Source organism: Engystomops pustulosus, chromosome 1 (assembly GCF_040894005.1).
Source record: "Engystomops pustulosus chromosome 1, aEngPut4.maternal, whole genome shotgun sequence".
Lineage (NCBI taxonomy): Eukaryota > Metazoa > Chordata > Amphibia > Anura > Leptodactylidae > Engystomops > Engystomops pustulosus.
In genome coordinates, this window is record NC_092411.1 from 164,779,576 (window position 1) to 164,799,310 (window position 19,735).

General features: G+C 46.0%; 1 protein-coding gene across 1 annotated transcript in view; it reads left to right on the forward strand.

Moving 5' to 3' along the window:
- The window catches only part of LOC140066215 (phospholipid-transporting ATPase IK-like), a 1,118,040-nt gene that overhangs the window by 85,976 nt on the left and 1,012,329 nt on the right, over positions 1–19,735 (forward strand). The window contains exon 3 of the mRNA XM_072113746.1: positions 10,226–10,317. Within this exon, the coding sequence (XP_071969847.1) occupies positions 10,226–10,317 (92 nt within the window). The remainder of the gene's footprint in view (positions 1–10,225; positions 10,318–19,735) is intronic.

Consider the following 19,735-nt stretch of genomic DNA (forward strand, 5'->3'; position numbering starts at 1 on the left):
ACTGTATGTATCAGTATTTTGCCTGGTTAAGGCAGCAGAGAGGAACCAAAGAAGGTGAGCAAGAAGCGCTGAAATGATTTCCTATGTGAACAAAAGGTTGACGGCATATTTAGTCGATAACACAGCATGGTGGCGACATAGTGACCAAGTTCCATAACGTATCTGGTGAAACACTCGAAAAATGAGCCTGACACAGCTCGTTTGATAAGGGGACGACATGTGGAGGCAGTCATGGAGACGACTTCCATGATTAAGAGTGACAGTATTGGGCACCCATATTGCGCTGCTATGATTAAAACTTCAGGTCTCCAGCATGGTGGCGACAGATGTGCCAAGTTCCATTATGTATCTGGTGAAACACCTGAAAATTCTGCTTTACACAGCTCGTTTGATAAGGGGTTGATGTGCTGTATATCCTCTCGCGCTCCAGCGTCTGGGGTATAGAGAGTTGAAAGTTGCGCATGGAGACATTGGTGGATGTTGTGGAGGATCGTGGAGACGAAATGGACAGGAAACAGCAGGGGCAGTATGCATGGATGCCTCTGAGGCTGCCTAATCTTGGGATGAAGCCGGCGGTCCGCTGCCAGGCGAGCTTTCGCCTGTCCAAGCCCCTGTCTCTCGGCTCCTCCCCACCCAAAATGGGCCTGGGGGCCAGAAGCGTTTACTTTGAAAAAATTATAATTTTCAAAGCAGGTGGGGTCGTTTGAATATTTCATCTAGGAATAATGGAATAGCATAGCAGTTCTATTTTTAATAGTTTTATCGGAAATGGTGCCATGATTAAGAGCGACAGTATGGGGCTCCAAAGAAGGTGTGCAAGAAGCGCTGAAATGATTTCCTATGTGAACAAAAGGTTGACGGCATATTTAGTCGATAACACAGCATGGTGGCAACATAGTGACCAAGTTCCATAACGTATCTGGTGAAACACTCGAAAAATGAGCCTGACACAGCTCGTTTGATAAGGGGACGACATGTGGAGGCAGTCATGGAGACGACTTCCATGATTAAGAGTGACAGTATGGGGCATCCATATTGCACTGCTATGATTGCAACTTAAGGTCTCCAGCATGGAAGTGACAGATGGGCTGAGTTCCATTATGTATCTGGTGAAACACCCGAAAATTCTGCCTGACACAGCTTGTTTGATAAGGGGACGATGTATGGAGGCAGTAAAGTAGTAGTAGATTAAAGGTGCTGCAGTTCAAACTATGTTAGTAGATTCTTGGAATGGAGCTGGCGGTCCGCTGCCAGGCGAGCTTTCTCCTGTCCAAGCCCCTGTCTCTCGGCTCCTTCCTACCCAAAATGTGCCTGAAGGCCAGAAGCGTTTACTTTGAAAAAATTATAATTTTCAAAGCAGGCGGGGGCTACAAACAGCACTTCTAAGAACCTTTTGTATAAGATCAAGTGTAGTACTGTTCTTATAGTACTGTATAATATCGGTAAATGATAAAAGTTTGCCAGTATATTTTGTGGATAACACAGCAGGGTGGCGACAAAGTTAACAAGTTTGATGTGGAAGCCATGAACACAACCCAAAATTCTGCCTGACACAGCTCGTTTGCTAAGGGGACAATCTATGGAGGTAGCTATATGGACGACTTTGGGAGGCAGCTGTGGAGATGATGTGTGGAGGTAGCAATGGATACAACGTGTGGAGGCAGCTATAAAGATGACGTGTGGAGGCTGCTATGGAGACAATTTAATTTGGATAGTGCCTGTATGTGGCAGTCCAAAAAAGTTTTCAAACCAAAGGAGCAGGTAGGTGGTCCTCCAGAAAAATTAAATAGATTGAGTGCCTGTATGTGGCACTTTCAAACATTGTTTAAAACAGAGGACCGGGTAGGTGGCCCTCCAGAAAAATTAAATACATAGAGTACTATAGCTAGAGCCAGTTGGCCCTGGCAAAAAATAGCCAGTTTCCTCTGCTATAGTGTACAAAGAGGAGAAGAAGGAGGAAAATGAGGAGGAGGAGTGCATACATTATTCAGGTTGAGCTTCTTTCACCTGGTGGAGAATGGAAATCCTGAGAAATCCAGGCTTTATTCATCTTGATAAGCGTCAGCCTGTCAGCGCTGTCAGTCGACAAGCGTGTACGTTTATCGGTGATGATGCCACCAGCTGCACTGAAAACCCGCTCAGACAACACGCTAGCGGCAGGGCAGGCAAGAACCTCCAAGGCGTACAGTGCCAGTTCGTGTAACATGTCCAGCTTTGAAACCCAGTAGTTGTAGGGAGCTGTGTGATCATTTAGGATGATGGTATGGTCAGCTACGTACTCCCTCAATATCTTTCTGTAAAGATCAGCCCTACTCTGCCGAGACTGGGGACAGGTGACAGCGTCTTGCAAGGTGACATAAAACTGGCAAAGGCCTTGTAAAGCGTACCCCTGCCAGTGCTGGACAAGCTGCCTGCTCGCCTACTCTCCCTCGCTACTTGTCCCGCAGAAGTACGCCCTCTGCTGCTATCGCTGTCGGAAGGGAAATACTGTTTCAGCTTGTGCAACAGGGCCTGCTGGTATTGATACATTTTCACACTCCTTTCCTCTCCAGGGATGAGAGTGGAAAGATTTTGCTTGTACCGTGGGTCCAGGAGGTCCGGTGAATACCCAGTAATCAGTGCTGGAATAATTTCTTTGAACGCGAGGGTCACGGGATAGGCAGCCTAGAATGAAATCTGCCATATGCACCAGAGTCCCAACTCGCAAGAATTCACTCCCTCACTGGCCTGACTGTCCATTTCCTCCTCCTCCAACTCCTCATCTTCTGCCCATACACGCTGAACAGTGAAGGACTGAGCAATGCTCCCCTCTTCTGTCTCGCCAACATTCTCCTCCTCTTCCTCCTCATCCTCCTCCACCTCCTCTGATATGCGCTGAGAAACAGACCTGAGGGTGCTTTGGCTATCAACAAGGGAATCTTCTTCCCCCGTCTCTTGTGACGAGCGCAAAGCTTTTGACTTCATGCTGACCAGAGAGTTTTTCAACAGGCCAAGCAGCGGGATGGTGAGGCTGATAATAGTGGCATCGCCACTGACCATCTGTGTTGACTCCTCAAAGTTACTCAGCACCTGACAGATATCAGACATCCATTTCCACTCCTCATTGTAGACTTGAGGAAGCTGACTGACCTGACTACCAGTTCTGGTGGAAGTTGACATCTGGCAGTCTACAATCGCTCTGTGCTGCTGGTAAACTCTGGATAACATGGTTAAAGTTGAATTCCACCTTGTGGGCACGTCGCACAACAGTCGGTGAGCGGGCAGTTGGAGGTGGCACTGCGCTGCCCTGAGAGTGGCACCATCTGTGCTGTCCTGAAATGCGCACAGATGCGGCGCACCTTCGTGAGCAAATCAGACAGATTGGGGTATGTCTTTAGGAACCGCTGAACTATGAGATTTAACACATGGGCCAGGCATGGCATATGTGTCAGTCTGCCAAGTTGCAGAGCCGCCACCAGGTTACGGCCGTTGTCACACACAACCATGCCTGGCTTCAGGTTCAGCGGTGCCAGCCACAGATCAGTCTGGGCCGTGATGCCCTGTAATAGCTCTTGGGCGGTGTGCCTTTTATCGCCTACGCTCAGCAGTTTGAGCACAGCCTGCTGTCGCTTAGCGCCGGCACTGCTGCTGTGCCTAGAGCTACCGACTGATGGCGCCATGCCCAGGGATGGTAAATCGGAGGAGGGGTGGGAGGAGGAGAAGGCATAGTAGGCCTGAGAGACCTGGACCGAGGTAGGCCCCGCAATCCTCGGCAGTATATGACCAGCCCCAGGGTCAGACTCGGTCCCAGCCTCCACCAAGTTTACCCAATATGCCGTCAGCGATACATAGTGGCCCTGCCCAGCATGCAACGGCGTTGGTCAGGGCACGTATGATGTTGTCTGACACGTGCTGGTGCAGGGCTGGGATGGCTTATCTGGAAAAGTAGTGGCGGCTGGGGACCGAATACCGAGGGGCAGCCGCCGCCATCAGGTTGCGACAGACCTCGGACTCTACCAGCCTATAGGGCAGCATCTCCAGGCTCAGTAATTTGGAGATGTGGACATTGAGGGCTTGGGCGTGTGGGTGATTTGCACTGTATTTCCTCTTAAGCTCCAGCGTCTTGGGTATAGAGAGCTGGACGTTGTGCACGGAGACATTGGTGGATGCTGTGGAGGATCATGGAGGCGAAGGTGTGGTTTTCGCACGGGAGGTGTTTGGGCCGGGGTCCTGGGTAGCGGGCTGACTAGCAGAGGCAGCAGATGACACAGGGGAAGGAGCAGTGGTGTGTCTGGCCGGAGGTGAACAGCCTTGGTTCCATTGAGTGGGGTGTTTAGCATTCATATGCCTGCGCATACTGGTGGTGGTTAAGCTGGTAGTGGTGGAACCCCTGCTGATCCTGGTGTGGCACAGGTTGCACACCTCAGTCCGTCGGTCATCCGGTGTTTCTTTAAAGAACCTCCAGACTTCCAAAAATCTAGCCTTCGCCACGGGAGCTTCACTACGTGAAACATTTGGCTCTGATGCCCCAGCTCTGGCCCTGCCTCTCCGTCTGGCCCCACCACTGCCTCTTCCAACCTGTTCTCGTCGAGGACTCTCCTCCGTCTCAGAAGCACTGTGTTCACCCGGCCTATCAACCCAGCTTGGGTCTGTCACCTCATCATCCTCCGATCCCTCAGTCTGCTCCCCCCTCGGACTTCCTGCCCTGACAACAACTTCACCACTGTCTGACAACCGTGTCTCCTCATTGTCCGACACCTCTTTACACACTTCTTCCACTACGTCAACAATGTCATCATCACCCACAGACTGCGACCGGTGGAAAACCTGGGCATCGGGAAAGAGCTCAGCAGCAATCGGACAAGTGGTTTGTGACTCTGGGAACGGTCCAGAAAACAGTTCCTCAGAGTATGCTGGTTCAAATGCCAAATTTTCCTGGGAGGGGGCAGACTGGGGGGGAAGGAGGCTGAGGTGGAGGAGCTGGAGGAGTGCTGATTGACATGGGTGGACTGCATGGAAGACTGACTGGTGGACAAATGGCTAGAAGCATTGTCCGCAATCCACAACATCACCTGTTCGCACTGTTCTGGCCTCAACAGTGCTCTACCACGAGTCCCAGTAACTTGAGACCTGAACCTAGGGAGTGTAGCTCTGCGGCGTTCCCCTGCTCCCTCATCAGCAGGTGGTGTCTCACCCCGCCCAGGACCACGGCCTCTGACCCCTGAGGTAGTTGGACGCCCATGCCCTCGTCCTCTACCCCTACCCCTAGCCCTTGGGTTCAGCATTTTCAAAATTATAGTGCAAACTTTTTTTGTGTGTGTTTTTTTTTTTTAGCAAAACAATCAGAAGAAATCACACAGCAACCACAATAGATGATGATCACCTGATCAGGCCAGCCAACCACTGCTATCGACGTGTACCACGTCATGCTGGGTGGAGTGCAGAGTCTCCTGGCTTGTGATTGGCTCTGTTTCTGGCCGCCAAAAATCAAAATGGCGGGAGATGCCATTTTCTCGAATTGGCGAAATATTCGTCCGAGCAACGAACAGTTGCGAGTACGCTAATGCTCGAACAAGCGGACGAGTGTGTTCGCTCATGTCTAGTACTAAGTTAAATCTACAGTACTCTGTAGCCAACACACCAAAAACAATGTATAATTCAAGCAAAAGGAAAGCCAGTGTGTATAGGTTGAAAAATTTCTATTTTTATTTCACAATTAATTCTAAACACACCAAAGGAGGTCACGCCTCAAAAGTTTTTTAAAAACATTTAAAATGTGCACAAATACACATAGAAAGCAAGTGGGTCAGAGCCAGTCACAAAGACCCACACACGGTCACAAGTCAACAGATAATACGGACATAAATCCCCCACATCAAATGAATACATATGATAATATGCATGCCGAACAGCCCTAAAAAGATCTAATGCACCGTTAAAGAGGTCCTCAAAGGGAAGAGGGCACCAAGTCAAAAAAATCAAGAGACCACCAAGCGGTGGTATAAATAAATGATGCACTAAGGATACCCATCCAGGGAGTCCCTCTGTGTAAAAGTCAGGGCAGAGCCATACGACTACCATCAAACCATATAGAATGAATGGTGGGAGGAACGGTGTAGTCCTAGACCTGTGGCCGGAGGCACCCCACGTGTTACGTCGCAATCATGCGACTTCCTCAGGGGTAAGTGCCTCTTTGGCGCAAGTGGCGCAAGAATAGCACTCACATACACCAAGATGGAGAAGGTGAACTCTGGCGGACTTCAGCGCAACAGCGACACCTAGTGGACATCGGGCGCACGACCTTAGTGAATCCCGGCAGAACCCGAATCAGCGTTGGAGAACACGCCGCTGGATAGCGGATGGACCGGGTAAGTTAATCTGCCCCAATGTCTCCTTTTGATACCTTGTAAGGCAGCCCCTTTAACACCAAGTATGACCTACAAGAAGTCTAAAAACATGATGTGGGATTAAGTCAAACAAGTATATCTATTCCAGAAGGAACAGACTCCCAGCTGTAGACATTAGTATAGGAAGCTAGTGGGCATTTTCCTATGGGAAAGGAATATGACAGAGGTACACAATTGTGATCAATAACTAAATACTTACAAATACACACAAATACTTATGAACATAAAAAGACACTTCCCTTTAAAATGTATCCATGGACTCTTTTTCTTAAATTAACTTTTAAATTATGCTAATACGCCAGAAGTGTAATGGGAAGTTTTGACAGAGCCCCTCCTTGCTTAACAGGAGCACTTTCCTCCTTCCCACTAGGTACTACAAATCACTGCTGCAGTGAGATTACAGCAGACAAAGGGGGAGGTGCCGGGGGAGCAGGGGGGAGTCTGAGATGTGTAACACTGTGTAACAGTCTGTGTGGTAATGTATTTTACAGTACAGTTCCTTATATATGAATATGTTGTGTTAACATTAGAGATGGGCAAATTTGTTAAAATTCGGTTCGTCCCGATTCGCCAGGACGAATCACGTTAAAAGACAGTTATTTCCTGGCTGCAGTGAGCCTGTAGGGTGTTGTAGAACGTTGCGCCATGCTTAAATATGCATAGGGAGCGTGGTTCTTCAAACAATGCTGTGTTTTAGAATGACACGCACATGACAGTCGCGTCACTCTTCACTTTCATGTGCACTTACAGATGCCAACTTCACCAAATAAGCGAAGCGGGAACGCAGCGTGACAAGGTAACGTCTGTGCCAGCTCGAAAGGACTGAGCTGAGGGCCAAGATCCCACTAAAACATCAAAAAGTGCACTTTTTACACTGACATCAGATGATTCCATAGATTACAACAGAACCTGTTCTGTTAAACGCAGATACATGTAGGACCCCCCCCCCCCCCCCCCAAAAATGGAGAGGGTGTCGGCAGTAATTTTGCATTGACGTCACTGATCATTTTTCCCTTCTTTTCCCCCGTCAGTGTCCTCTTTCAATCCGTCAATAATCCATCAGTATTGCTGAAGCCAAAAATCAAAGTTAATCCAGAATAGAGATGAGCAGTAAATAGGATACTTTCATGTCCTCTGTGTTCTGTACCCACTCCTGCTTTTGGCTATGAAAAAAAGTCCTGAAGCTTTTCCTCTTTATGACAGATGAAATGAAGGTGAAAACCAAACAGTGGCAACATCATAGTGGTGGAGGGTGAAAACATCATTGTGGAAATCACAGGGTATTTCAGGGAGACAGCAGTGCATGAGTAGGCATGCAGTTGCATGAGTAGGCTGCAGAGTGGCACAATGTCAAATTATGGAGGTAGAGGTAACAGAGAGAGAAACGTGTCGCCTGGTTATGTAGTGAGTGGAAGAGTCTGTAATCTTGAAGGAGAGGGTGAAGGTAGAAAATGGTGGTGTGGTGGGCTGCAGCGTACCCTGTGGCACACAGGAGATCCTGTGATCCAAAGTATTGTAGAGAGAGAGACAATAATGTCAAGAAACATACAAACCTGTGTTTTTTCTTGACATTATTGTCGCTCTCTCTACAAATTATGAAGGTGGCGGAAACATGGTAGGCCACAAAGTGGCACAATGATAAGAGTGTGGAGGTGGCGGCAACAGAAGCAGCAGCAGGAGCCCACAGGTGGCAGCAACATGGTGGCAGCAACATGGAAAGCCACAGAGTGGCACAATGATATAGTGTGGAGGTGGCAGCAGCAGAAGCCCACAGAGTGGCACAATGATATAGTGTGGAGGTGGCAGACAATTCCAGTCCCTGGTAAAGATGGTAGGAGGCAGATGGAGCAACTGGCAGCAGATGTGTGGAATCAGGCGGGTGGCAGCATCAGAATAGTGGCTGAGGCAGGTAGTTAGAACCCAGACTCATTTCTCAACGTTTGGAGGAGGCGTCATGGCTGATCTAATCTGATACATTAGGCAGTGGCGTGTTAAAATCCTGGCCTATCCAAGCCTGATTCATCTTGACAAAGGTCAGTCTCTCCACAATACGGGTGGACAAGCGCATCTGGACCTGGAGATGATGTCAAACAGCTCCCTTCGGCAGAGGTGCTGGAGCCTTGACTTGCTGAAACAGCATGTGTGCCACTAGGTGTTGCTGCTGTTGCTGCGCCTGCAGGATGGACCACATCTGACGCCCGTTTCTTTCAGGCCATTGGATGATGACGCTGCATGTGTTGGCGCAGGGCCATGATGCCAACGTTAGCTCCCTGGACATGCTTCACTTTTGCCCGCAACATATACCCACGCTCGGCTCCTCTGGTACCTTTACAAAAAATTGTCACACCGCTGAGGTGGTAATTTTACCCCCAATACTCTGCACTGAGCAACTACCACCGCTGCTGCCTCACTGAGCCCCTGTGCCACTGCTAACTTGGACCTGCAAATGGGGATTTGTACCCCGCGGATGTTTGGCTCCCGTCCTCACACTGCTGCCGCCCTGCTGACTCGTGGCCACAGTAGCAACTTGCTGCCTGACGCGCAAGCTGACACTCTTCGCCTGACGATGATGAATCCCCTGCTACACCCAGCTCCCAAGTGCGTTCAGCTACATCATCGTCAATGTGCGTTTCCCGGTCACTGCTACTCTCCTCACCAGTGTCATTATGCACAGACTGTGTACTGCAGGAAGCAGCGGAAGTCTGCCCCACCTCTTCACTGCCAAGCAGCTGCTGACTGTCCTCAAACACTTCGTCCTTGCTGAATAGTGGCGCTGAGCCCGGACCACCTAGTAGCTGCGGGAAAGGAACAGGACAGAGGCTGGTTGACGACAGGTGAGGGCTGCTGTCCTGCTCCTTAGCCATCCAACTGGCTGGGGTTGTCAGATGTTATATTTGAGGAATTGGATGACCCAGTCAACATACTGCCACTAGATGACAACGGCAGTTCTGGCCTCAGAGTCGCCCCTGCTGCGACGTCCCCTTACTGTGCTGCCACCTCTGCCTGCTCCACCTGCCAACTTTCTGCTTGACATAGTGATTTATAAACTCTGAGGATTTGACGTGTAAATCTGGCTGTAAACTATAGCCCCAAAAAGGTATGGCAATTTGCGTTATACAGATACCCCACAACTGACACCAAATGAGAGGTCCACAAATCACTACTGCAGATGCATGAATGTGAAACAGATTTCTTCCTATTCGATTTTGTCACTAAATAGAACTGCTTTTTGGGGTATACAGATCCCCATTAAAGAACAACCAGGGATTGGTCCACAAATCGCTACTGCAGATGCATGAATGTGAAACAGATTTGGAGCAAGAATCGCTATTGCATAGTACAGTAGCAGCAGCTAGACGCTACAGACAGCACATGCAGTGTAACATGCCGGGATTGAAAATGCCCGACAGTTTTATATGGCTGTGAGCCTGTGTGACATCACATAAGCCTGCCGGTCGCTGATTGGCTTACAGGTCTGCAGATGTCATCGGGGTTGTTCCTTTCTCCTTCCCAGAGTTCTCTGCCCCATGTAGCTGAAAAAAGAGGGGGAAAAAAACTTTGTTCCCGTGAGTCAGTTTAAACTTCGGCTTCGTGACGAATCGAATTTCTTGTGAAATTCGTATCGAATTCAACTTCGTTAGAATCGATTCGCCCATCTCTAAAAGTATGGTTTGAGTATATTCTATTAAGTTATATTTTATATCCGCTTTCAACTATTTTTGATGTTCCCTTTAAGAAGTGCTAAAATTAGTAAGGTGAACTTGTCATTGAAAACTACTTTTTCCCAAGTGTTTATAAATATGAGCTTTTCATTTTTACACTTGCTTTTTTTCACCTAGATTTCAGCTGGGAAGTGAAAGCTAATGATAGAAGTTACCACAACAAAATCAAGAAAAAAGGATTACTGTGTTTTCAGAGGAAGAAATATGCGGTAACGTGCTGTGTTGATGATAAATGCATTCTGTAAAATGACATGCGGCCACTTTTATGCTATTGCATTCTTTCAAATTTATACTTATATTTATTTATAGCACACTGGACTGATTTTTGTTGATGCTGATGTTTTATCATGGTGACTGGCACCTCATTAAGATTCCATGGTCTTATATAGTTGGACAAGGAAACTTTACACCACCTAGTTAAAGGGGTTGTCCGGGACTTAGGTTCCCCTGACTAAACTAAAGCTATGGGTATATTAACTAACTTTCTAATATACTTACCGTTCCTGAAGTGGCTGGTTCCCCTCGGTCCGGAGCCGGTCACGTGACATCGCGTCTTCTTCTTTCTTCACTTCCGCTGACGTCACGTCCACAGGTCCAGCTTCTGAACGTCGCCGCCCCCGGGACGGATAGGTGGAGTCTTCTCCTCCTCGTCACTGGACGGGCGGGGAAGTCAGCAGCTATCCGGCGCATGCGCAGTACAGTAAGCGCTTCGATGCGGCCACTGCGCATGCCCGGAATATTAATAGTCTGCAATGCCGGGTTGCACATGGCATGTCCGCCGCTGCGTATTCTCGTCCAATCACAGCCCAGCTTGCTTGTTTAGGTGCGGAGTGGCTTGCTGGGCTTGAGAATTGGACGAGAATACTACAATAACAGCAAATTACCTTATTTTCTTAAGGTATGTATATATACCTTATATGCCTTATGTCATTTTGTCTTGGGCTGTGCACTGTGTAGGAAACAGGAAGGTGTAGTGGGCGGGATGCAGCAGAGCCTGGAAGGTGTAGTGGGTGGGGTTACCAGCACCGTGTAGGCTGGAATGGGTGGATACATTCCCTGCTGTGTTTACAGCACAATGCACTGTGGGGAGTGTAGTTTCTGCAGCACAAAAACGTCCATACAGGAAGCTGAGATTGTAAACATTTGCTGGCTGATGTGTAACCCCATATGCAGGGAGGATTCAAAGTTTGAATCAAGGTAAGGCATGGTCATTAGGGTGATGATTGATGACTACTGGGAACATCTGGTGAATTTTTATAGTCCCGGATAACCCCTTTAAGCACATGTGCAATACATGGACATGCGTCAACTTGCCTTGACCCAAACCTGCTACAAGTCTCCAGTCTGTCACCCAGGCTTGGACTGGCCTGCCGGGACACCTGTCAAAACCCAGTGGGCCCTTATCATAAGTCACCATCTCCTGCCTGTGTCTGCTAGCAGACACATTCAGCTGAGGCTGGAGGAGGGGGGCAGCAGGGGTGACTATGATGTCCTGCAGGAGGGAGAGACAGGTTCTCTGCACTTCCCACAGCAGCGCTGGGGCAGTGAGTAAGACATTTCCTCCTCACTGCACTGAGCACCTCAGCCCCTGCGTCACTGCAGGAGAACATGGCCCCTGATTCATTGCTGCTGCCTCCCTGGAGGAGCAGACAGTGAGCTGTCACTAATTACAGACCAGAGGACGTGGGCCCCCTAGTTGTCACAGTGGGCCCCCTTCCTCCTGGTCATGCTGGAGTGTCCTCCCCCTGGCACAGCACAGGCTGCACTCACATGTGCAGGAGCTCAGGATGGATGAGGAGCTGCTGATGTCTTCCAGCACAAGAAAAAGGTACAAAATAAAAGGGCATCACATTTACACACACAGTGCACCTCATTACATCCCTGCAATGTGTACATACATATAGAATAACAGTGGACTCAAGAACTACAACTCCCAGCAGTTGAATGAGATGCTGAAAGTTATACTATTTTGACTGTATTAAGTATTGCTGTAGAATAAGGAGTGATGTCACACGTAACGCGCTGACTGTGTTTAGAAATGGAATCAAAGCGCACGGGGGCAGGATGGGCTTCTATGCAGACGCATGCGATCGGTAACGGCACCCAGTGTCTTGTATTGTCCAAATGCAAGGGCTGAAGGAATCAGTGCGTTACGTGTGACCGCAGCCTCAATATTACCAGCATACCCTGCGTTATGTTTGACCGCAGCCTCAGTATTACCAGCATACCCTGCGTTACGTGTGACCGCAGCCTCAGTATTACCAGCAGACCCCGCGTTATGTTTGACCGCAGCCTCAGTATTATCAGTATACCCTGCGTTATGTGTGACCGCATCCTCAGTATTACCAGCATACCCTGCGTAAAGTGTGACCGCAGCCTCAGTATTATCAGTATACCCTGCGTTACGTGTGACCGCAGCCTCAGTATTATCAGTATACCGCGCGTTACGTGTGACCGCAGCCTCAGTATTACCAGCATACCCCACGTTACGTGTGACTGCATCCTCAGTATTACCAGCATACCCAGCGTTACGTGTGACCGCAGCCTCAGTATTACCAGCATACCCCGCGTTACGTGTGACCGCAACCTCAGTATTACCAGCATACCCTGCGTTACGTGTGACCCCAGCGTCGGTATTATCAGTATATCCCGCGTTACGTGTGACCGCAGCCTCAGTTTTACCAACAACCCCCCCACCACCCATCATGATGTCCAAATTGCAGATTCATCACCATTTCAATGCACAAACATTTGAATAAAAAGTGATGAAAAAGTTCTTCACAAACTGATATCAATGAAAATGTCAGCTTCTCCAACTCCGTACATTAAAGTTTAAAAAAGAGGTGTGTGAAACCGAGCCTGTAATAAAAATAATGCAACTTTTTTTTGTCATTTATACCACATTTGGAATTTTTCTCCAGCTTCCTAGTACAATGCACGGAATATTAACCCTTAAAGAGTTAAAGGCCAGACCATTTTCATCTTTGATTTTCCATTTTTACCTCTGTGTGTTTAAAAATCCATAACTGTGTTACTTCCATGTACAGAGCTGTATGAGGCTTGTTTTCTGCATAACAAATTGTACTTCCTAGTGATGGTATTTAATATTCTATGCCATGTACTGGAAAGCAGAAAAAAATCCCAATGGGGTAAAATTGACAAAAATTTTTTTTGTGGGCTACGTATGTACGGCTTTCACTGTATGCTCTAAATCATACATCCCCTTAATTTCTTGGGTAAGTGTGATCACGAGGACACCAAATTCATAAAGCTTTTATTCAGTTTTTATATAAAAAATGAACCTTTGGTACAAAAAAAAAATGTCTTAAAGGGGGTTTTCCCACGAAGACAAGTTACTGATCATCGGGGTCTCACTGACCTTTTTTTACTGTATTTGCAGACCATACGAGCTTCTCGTCCTACCAATTACAGCAATATAGCTGCATCGCAATATGTTGCCACCTGGATGAAAGCCTGTATGCAAATGAGCCTGCGCAAGTGTAGTGTGCAGAAAGCCTGGGCTGCGTTCACACATTCAAATGGAAGAGGAACAGATCGTCTTTCCAAAGCGTTCAAAAAGCAACAAAAAACGCAATGTGTGAACATGGCCACAGGCTGTATTCACACCTTGCATTTGCAGCACGTTCAGAAACGCAATGAAAATATACATGGGGGTGGCTCGCACATATCGATGAAGCAGCTGGTGGGCCCCCAGAATTAATTTCACTGGTGGGCCCTTGGCACCCCAGTCCGACCCTGCTGTCACCCATAACCGTGCCATGCTTGAGGTTCAGCAGTACCGACCACTTATGTCTGCTCCTGGATCCCAGTTTACAGCTCCTTGGCGGGGGTTGGTCTTTTGCCCAAACAGATGAGTTCTAGCATTGCCTGCTGTCTTTTCCCTATGGCTTTGCACTACTTTGTGGTAGTGTAAGAGCTTTGTTGACTGGTTGAGCAAGCAGGAAGGTAGAAAGAAAAGGAAGCAACTGGAGGGTAATAGTGATATTTGGCAAACCTGGGAGGGGACAGTATGTGAGCCAGGGTCCCTCCTACCTCAGGACCAGCTACCACTACATTAACCCTGTGGGCAGATAAGAAGATCTAAATTCCTTGCCCTTGCTTTCTGGTCCATGTGTCAGTTATGAGTAATAGTATTGTGTAGTTCACATCTGATTTTATCCCAACTTATTGGTGAAGGGTGGGAACTGCTTCCAGGTGAAAAAAACTTCATACTGTAGGACAGCCATCAGATCTTTAAAGCTGTTTGACTCCACTAGCCAAAATTGAAGCATTTCTAAGTCCTATAATTTTGAAATGCTCCTATTCAGCCCCAGAGTTTGTGCATTCGATGGCCCAAGTTTCCGATTTCTCTCCATTATTTAGGGGAAGGAGAGCAGAATGGATGTTGTGGAGAGTTTTGGAGATGCTTGTTATATGGGGGGCGGTAGAACAGGCTTGGCCAACTTGAGCAGCAAGAGAAGCCTCAGGCTTTTTTGGTATCTCAGCCACTGCAGCCATCTCAGCCACTCTGCAAGTGCCTGGTCATACATGATTAGCTCAGATTGTTAAGGCCATGGCTACACAATTTAGACTGTGGCACAGCGTAAAAATGACATGTGTTCTGTCTTCTTCACTCTGTGAGAAATAATGCAATGCTGCAGACAACCTATGTGACCGCCTTTGTTGCCTGGGTTTCTGTGCATGGACAAAAGCAGGTGACAAGGTGGTTACAGGCTGACTACGGCACCTTGTACCCATTATACTTGTTCTGCTGGTAGCCAAGGGCTTCCTGACCATCACCTCTTCTTCCGAGTTTTACTACTTCCCACCCATGTTGGGTGGTAGTGAACACCCTTAGCTTCTTTTACCACTAAGCCCTCAATGCTGCCCTCCTCAATCCACAGTTTTGTTTCATTGTAATCAAAGGTCTTTTCTGATGGTCCACCACCCACACCCTTTTCATCCAATAACAGTTTTGGGAAATATTTAAACTATATTTCTGCTACTGGGACAGGCGTATTGGCCACAGTCATCATACAGAATGAGTGGCTGCTCCATAACTTGTGGCTGAAAGGCTTTGCTACCTGTGCAGTCTACAGGTCCATGGGTGCCAATTCTGCCAAATGAGGTACGGATGTCCACATCTGATATTGTAATAAGTCAAAATAAGAATAAGTCAACAGCCATACACACCAGAATAAGCCAATTTCATATAGAGAGAAAACAAATGTGTCTTAAGATAAATCTCCATAAGTTTATGTTTATAAAATCTATGTTTATAAAGGCAGACCACAGAGATATGACACTGATTAAAAAGGTAACAAATACCACAAAGATAGAACTCATAGGTGGACATTGTATATTTATCTCTGAATCACTGCATTATTTCTCTATCACTTTTTTTGCTTATTTTTGCAACTTTTTAGGCGCAAATCTGCACCTGGTCCAGGGCAGGTGCAGTGGAAGGAATTTTTTGCATGGGCCCTGTTTTAACATTGGCTTTTTTTTTTCTTGATATATTTATGCATTTTACATTTTTATGAAATGTATTGGTTACTTCTAAGGGTGAGGTCATACGTGGCATTAACACATACATTTACAAACACATGAAAACAATTGAGAAGAGCAGATTTGCCTAATTACATTGCTGTAAATGTTGCTGTAAATGTAACACCATGTTAATAAATACATTTGTTAACATAATTGCATGTGTATTGTTAACACATGCCGTTTGTAAACACAATGTTAACATAAATGTAATTGGGCAAATCTACTCTTCTCAGATGCAGTGGGGGTGCATTTGAAAATACATTTGTTAACACCACATGTGACCACAGCCTCACATCTCCCTGGGGTGTGACTAGAGTGCTTAAAAATGCAGTCCACTCCCTCAAATCTAAAATTTACAGTGTGTCCACTCCTGCATATAACCCCCTTACATGGTTTGTGTCAATTTTGGATTTGAGAAATTTGCAACAAAAAGAAGAAAGAAAAAAGACATGATCATACATAAGGCAAAAAAAAACCTCTTTCAGCGACTGTCTCTGAACTACTCTGACTCTTATCTTCTCTGTCTTAAACCATCTCTTTCAGTGACTGTCAGTGACCATCTCTTTCAGTGACTGTCACTGAACGTCTCTTTCATTGAATGTCTCTGACTGTCTCTTTCAGTCACTGTCTCTGACCATCTCTGTCTCTGACCTTCACTGACTGTCTCTTTCAGTTACTGTCTCTGACTGTCTCTGACCGTCTCTTTCAGTGATTGTCTCTGGCTGCCTCTTTAACTGACCCTCACTGATCATCTTTTTCACTGAACGTCACTGTCCATCTCTTTCATTGAATCTCTGACAGTCTCTTAGGGTGACTGTCTCTGACCGTCTCTTACAGTGACTGTTTCTGACTGTCTCTGACCCTCTCTTTAAGTGATTGTCTCTTACTGTCTCTTGAACTGACCCTCACTGAGTTTTTATTTCAGTGACCATCACTAAATGTCTCTTTCAGTGACAGTCACTCTTTTTTACCCCTGAGGAAGTCTCCAGTTGGAGACGTAACGCGTGGGGAGCCCTCCACCTCCTGATCATTCCACCACCCCGCCTGCAGGCTGCTATTTCTCTGGTTTGTTTGCCAGGTCACTTGTTATATGTACTAGGGTTTGCCTCCATTACCTTTATCGACTTTTTACCATGTTTACATTGTAGGCATTAATTCACTTAACCCTTACTTCCATGACTTCTTTTCATTGTTTAGGGGTGGTTTTGGGTGGATACCACCCATTCAGGAGGTGTCTTGTTTTTGCACCGACCATAGTGCATAACATGGTAGACAATTGTATGTACTTTGGTACAGTTTTAATTGATTTTATATGCATGTTTGTGTTCAGTGTTGAATATTAATAAAATTTGTTATGTTTTTTGAATCAAATCATGTCAGTGACACACTACTTTTTTCTCTGATTCTTGATTTGCTCGTTTTGAGTGTGTCGACTATTACCTCTATTTGGTGCAGTATTCTGCTGTGCAAGGTTCCATCTTCTATTGACTGTGCTTTACTTATTTGGTTATCAGTCACTTTTGGTCTGTAGCCCAACTAGCTCCAGGAGGTGTTTTTCCAGGTCTTTCTTGTCTGAACAGATACGGTTGTAGCGTATGGCTTGCTGTTTATGATAGACTCTCTGGTATGTTTGGGTTGGAAGCTGTTATTTCTCAGGTACGCAGTTATGTCTGTTGGTTTATGGAATATTGTTGTGGTTAAGCAGTTTAATTTGTATGGTGGTATCCAGAAAGCTTATCTGAATAGCTTAGTTTCAGATTGATGGTGGGGTGAAAGTTGTTGTAGCCCTCATGGAATTGAATTAGGGCCTCCTCACCTGCAGTCCAAATGATCAGAATATCATCAATATAACGGAGATAGGTCATGGGTTTTGTGGTGCATGTGGATAAGTAAGCACCTTCCAGTTCAGCCATAAAAGATTGGCATACTGTGGTGCATACCTTGAACCCGTTGATGTTCCCATACACTGTAGGTACAGATCCTCTCCAAATAAGAAATAGCTGTGCGTTAGCACAAATTGTATGAGTTCTGAGACCAGTTCTGTTGGTAAGTTGTGCTTCTCCATGTGTGCCCGGCATGCTGTTATTCCATCTTTATGGGTGATGTTAGTGTATAGAGATTCCACATCCATATTGGCCAGAATTGTACCATCAGGAAGTGGGCCTACAGTCTTGAGTTTATTTAAAAGGTCAGTAGTGTCCTGGATGTAGCTAGGAGTACTTCTGACTAGGGGTTTAAGGAGATTTTCCACCCAACCTGAGATGCTTTCCGTCAAGGTGCCAATGCCAGAAATAATAGGCCTTCCTGGATTGCTATCTTTGTGTATCTTTGTGAGAAAGTTGACCTTATGTTGCATCTCAGTTGGAAATTTCTTGGGCATATCAACTAGTTGATTCTTATAGGCCTCTGTTGGGTCACTCTCAAGTTTACTATAATGAATGGGGTTGGACAGCTGTCAGAAGTCAGAAGTATTCATTAGGACTATTGCACCCCCTTTGTCAGCAGATTTGATATCTGGGTTTGCTTTCAATGATAGAATAGCCCTTTGTTCCTGCAGGGTTAGGTTATTGACTTGTTTCTTTCTTTTCCCCAGAATTTCAGTTTTCACTTTTTGTCAATGTATGTATCCAGATTTGGGGGTCCAGGTAGATCTTTTTGTTGGGTTGCTGTTGAACTGTCCTGTCTCCAAATCTGTGCTGTGAGGAGAGTCTCTGTCATGAAAATATTCTCTGAGTCTTATTTTTCTGAAGAATTCCTCCATGTCATTGCAGAATTTAATTTTGTCCACAGATCTTGCAGGGCAGAAGGACAGACTTTTGGAGAGAACCAACATCTCATGTTTGTCAGGCTCATAGGAGGAAAGGTTCACAACACAGCTCTGGTGACCTGGCTGAGCAGTTGTGCCTGTGGTGATGGAGAATTTTTGTCTTAGTCTATATGGAGCTTTTTCTTTTTGTTGTTGATCATCATATCCTGAAGTTTATGGTAATATAATTGGAGTTTGTCCTTCATCTCCTCTGTGTCATGTTCCAGTAGTGTCTTTAGCGCATGTATTTCCTCCTGTATTTTTCTCTTGTTGTTATAAAGAATCTTAATCATGTTGTTGCACAGTTTTTCAGATGTCCGTATGCACAGCCATTCTGCAAATCGACTGTTGTAAAAGTGTTCCGGGTTGGGTTACGTAGTGTGAAGCCTTTTGGGATGAATCCTTCCTTTTTGCATTTTGTTAGGAAAAATATGTCGCTGTTTAGCTGTGCAAACTTTTTAAGCCGGGTTTTCAGTTCCATTCTTGTGCGGTACATTGTGGTATCTTCCAAGTTGCTAGTAGTTTAGATTTGTACCGTGTTAGCCATGGAGAGCAGAAGAAGAGTGAAGAAATCAGGCGATACCTTTTTGAGGCTAACTGAGTATATTTGATGGTTAGCTTTCGAGAATACTAGTTCTCTTTGTCAGACATGATGTTATGCATGGGTATGTACTAGTATTATTGTAGTTATATTCTTGTACATAGGGGGCAGTATTATAGTAGTTATATTCTTGTACATAGGGGGCAGTATTATTGTAGTTATATTCCTGTACATAGGGGGCAATATTATAGTAGTTATATTCCTGTACATAGGGGGAGTATTATAGTCGTCATATTCTTGTACATAGGGGTAGTATTATTGTAGTTATATTCTTGTATATAGGGGGCGGCAGTATTACAGTAGTTATATTCCTGTACATAGGGGTAGTATTGTAGTTATATTCTTGTATATAGGGGACAGTATTGTAGTCGTTATTACAAAGCAAAAAATGAAGTGGTATATGCTCACCCATGAGTTTGTAGTAAGCTTGCGTATGCCGTGCACAGATGGTTTGGTTGCTGGTCCGGTTCCAAGCAAATGAAATGAGAATGAATGAATGAAAAAAGATGTCCATCCGCAGCAGGCGAAAAAAGTCAGTGGCTGGTAAAAAAGGCTTTATTGAAAAAACAATGGTTAAAACAAGGATACCATGTGCTAGCAGTTACGCGTTTTAGACCCTAGCGGGTCCTTAGTCATACCTAAGAAGTAAAGCAATGAACTGGTATTCAAA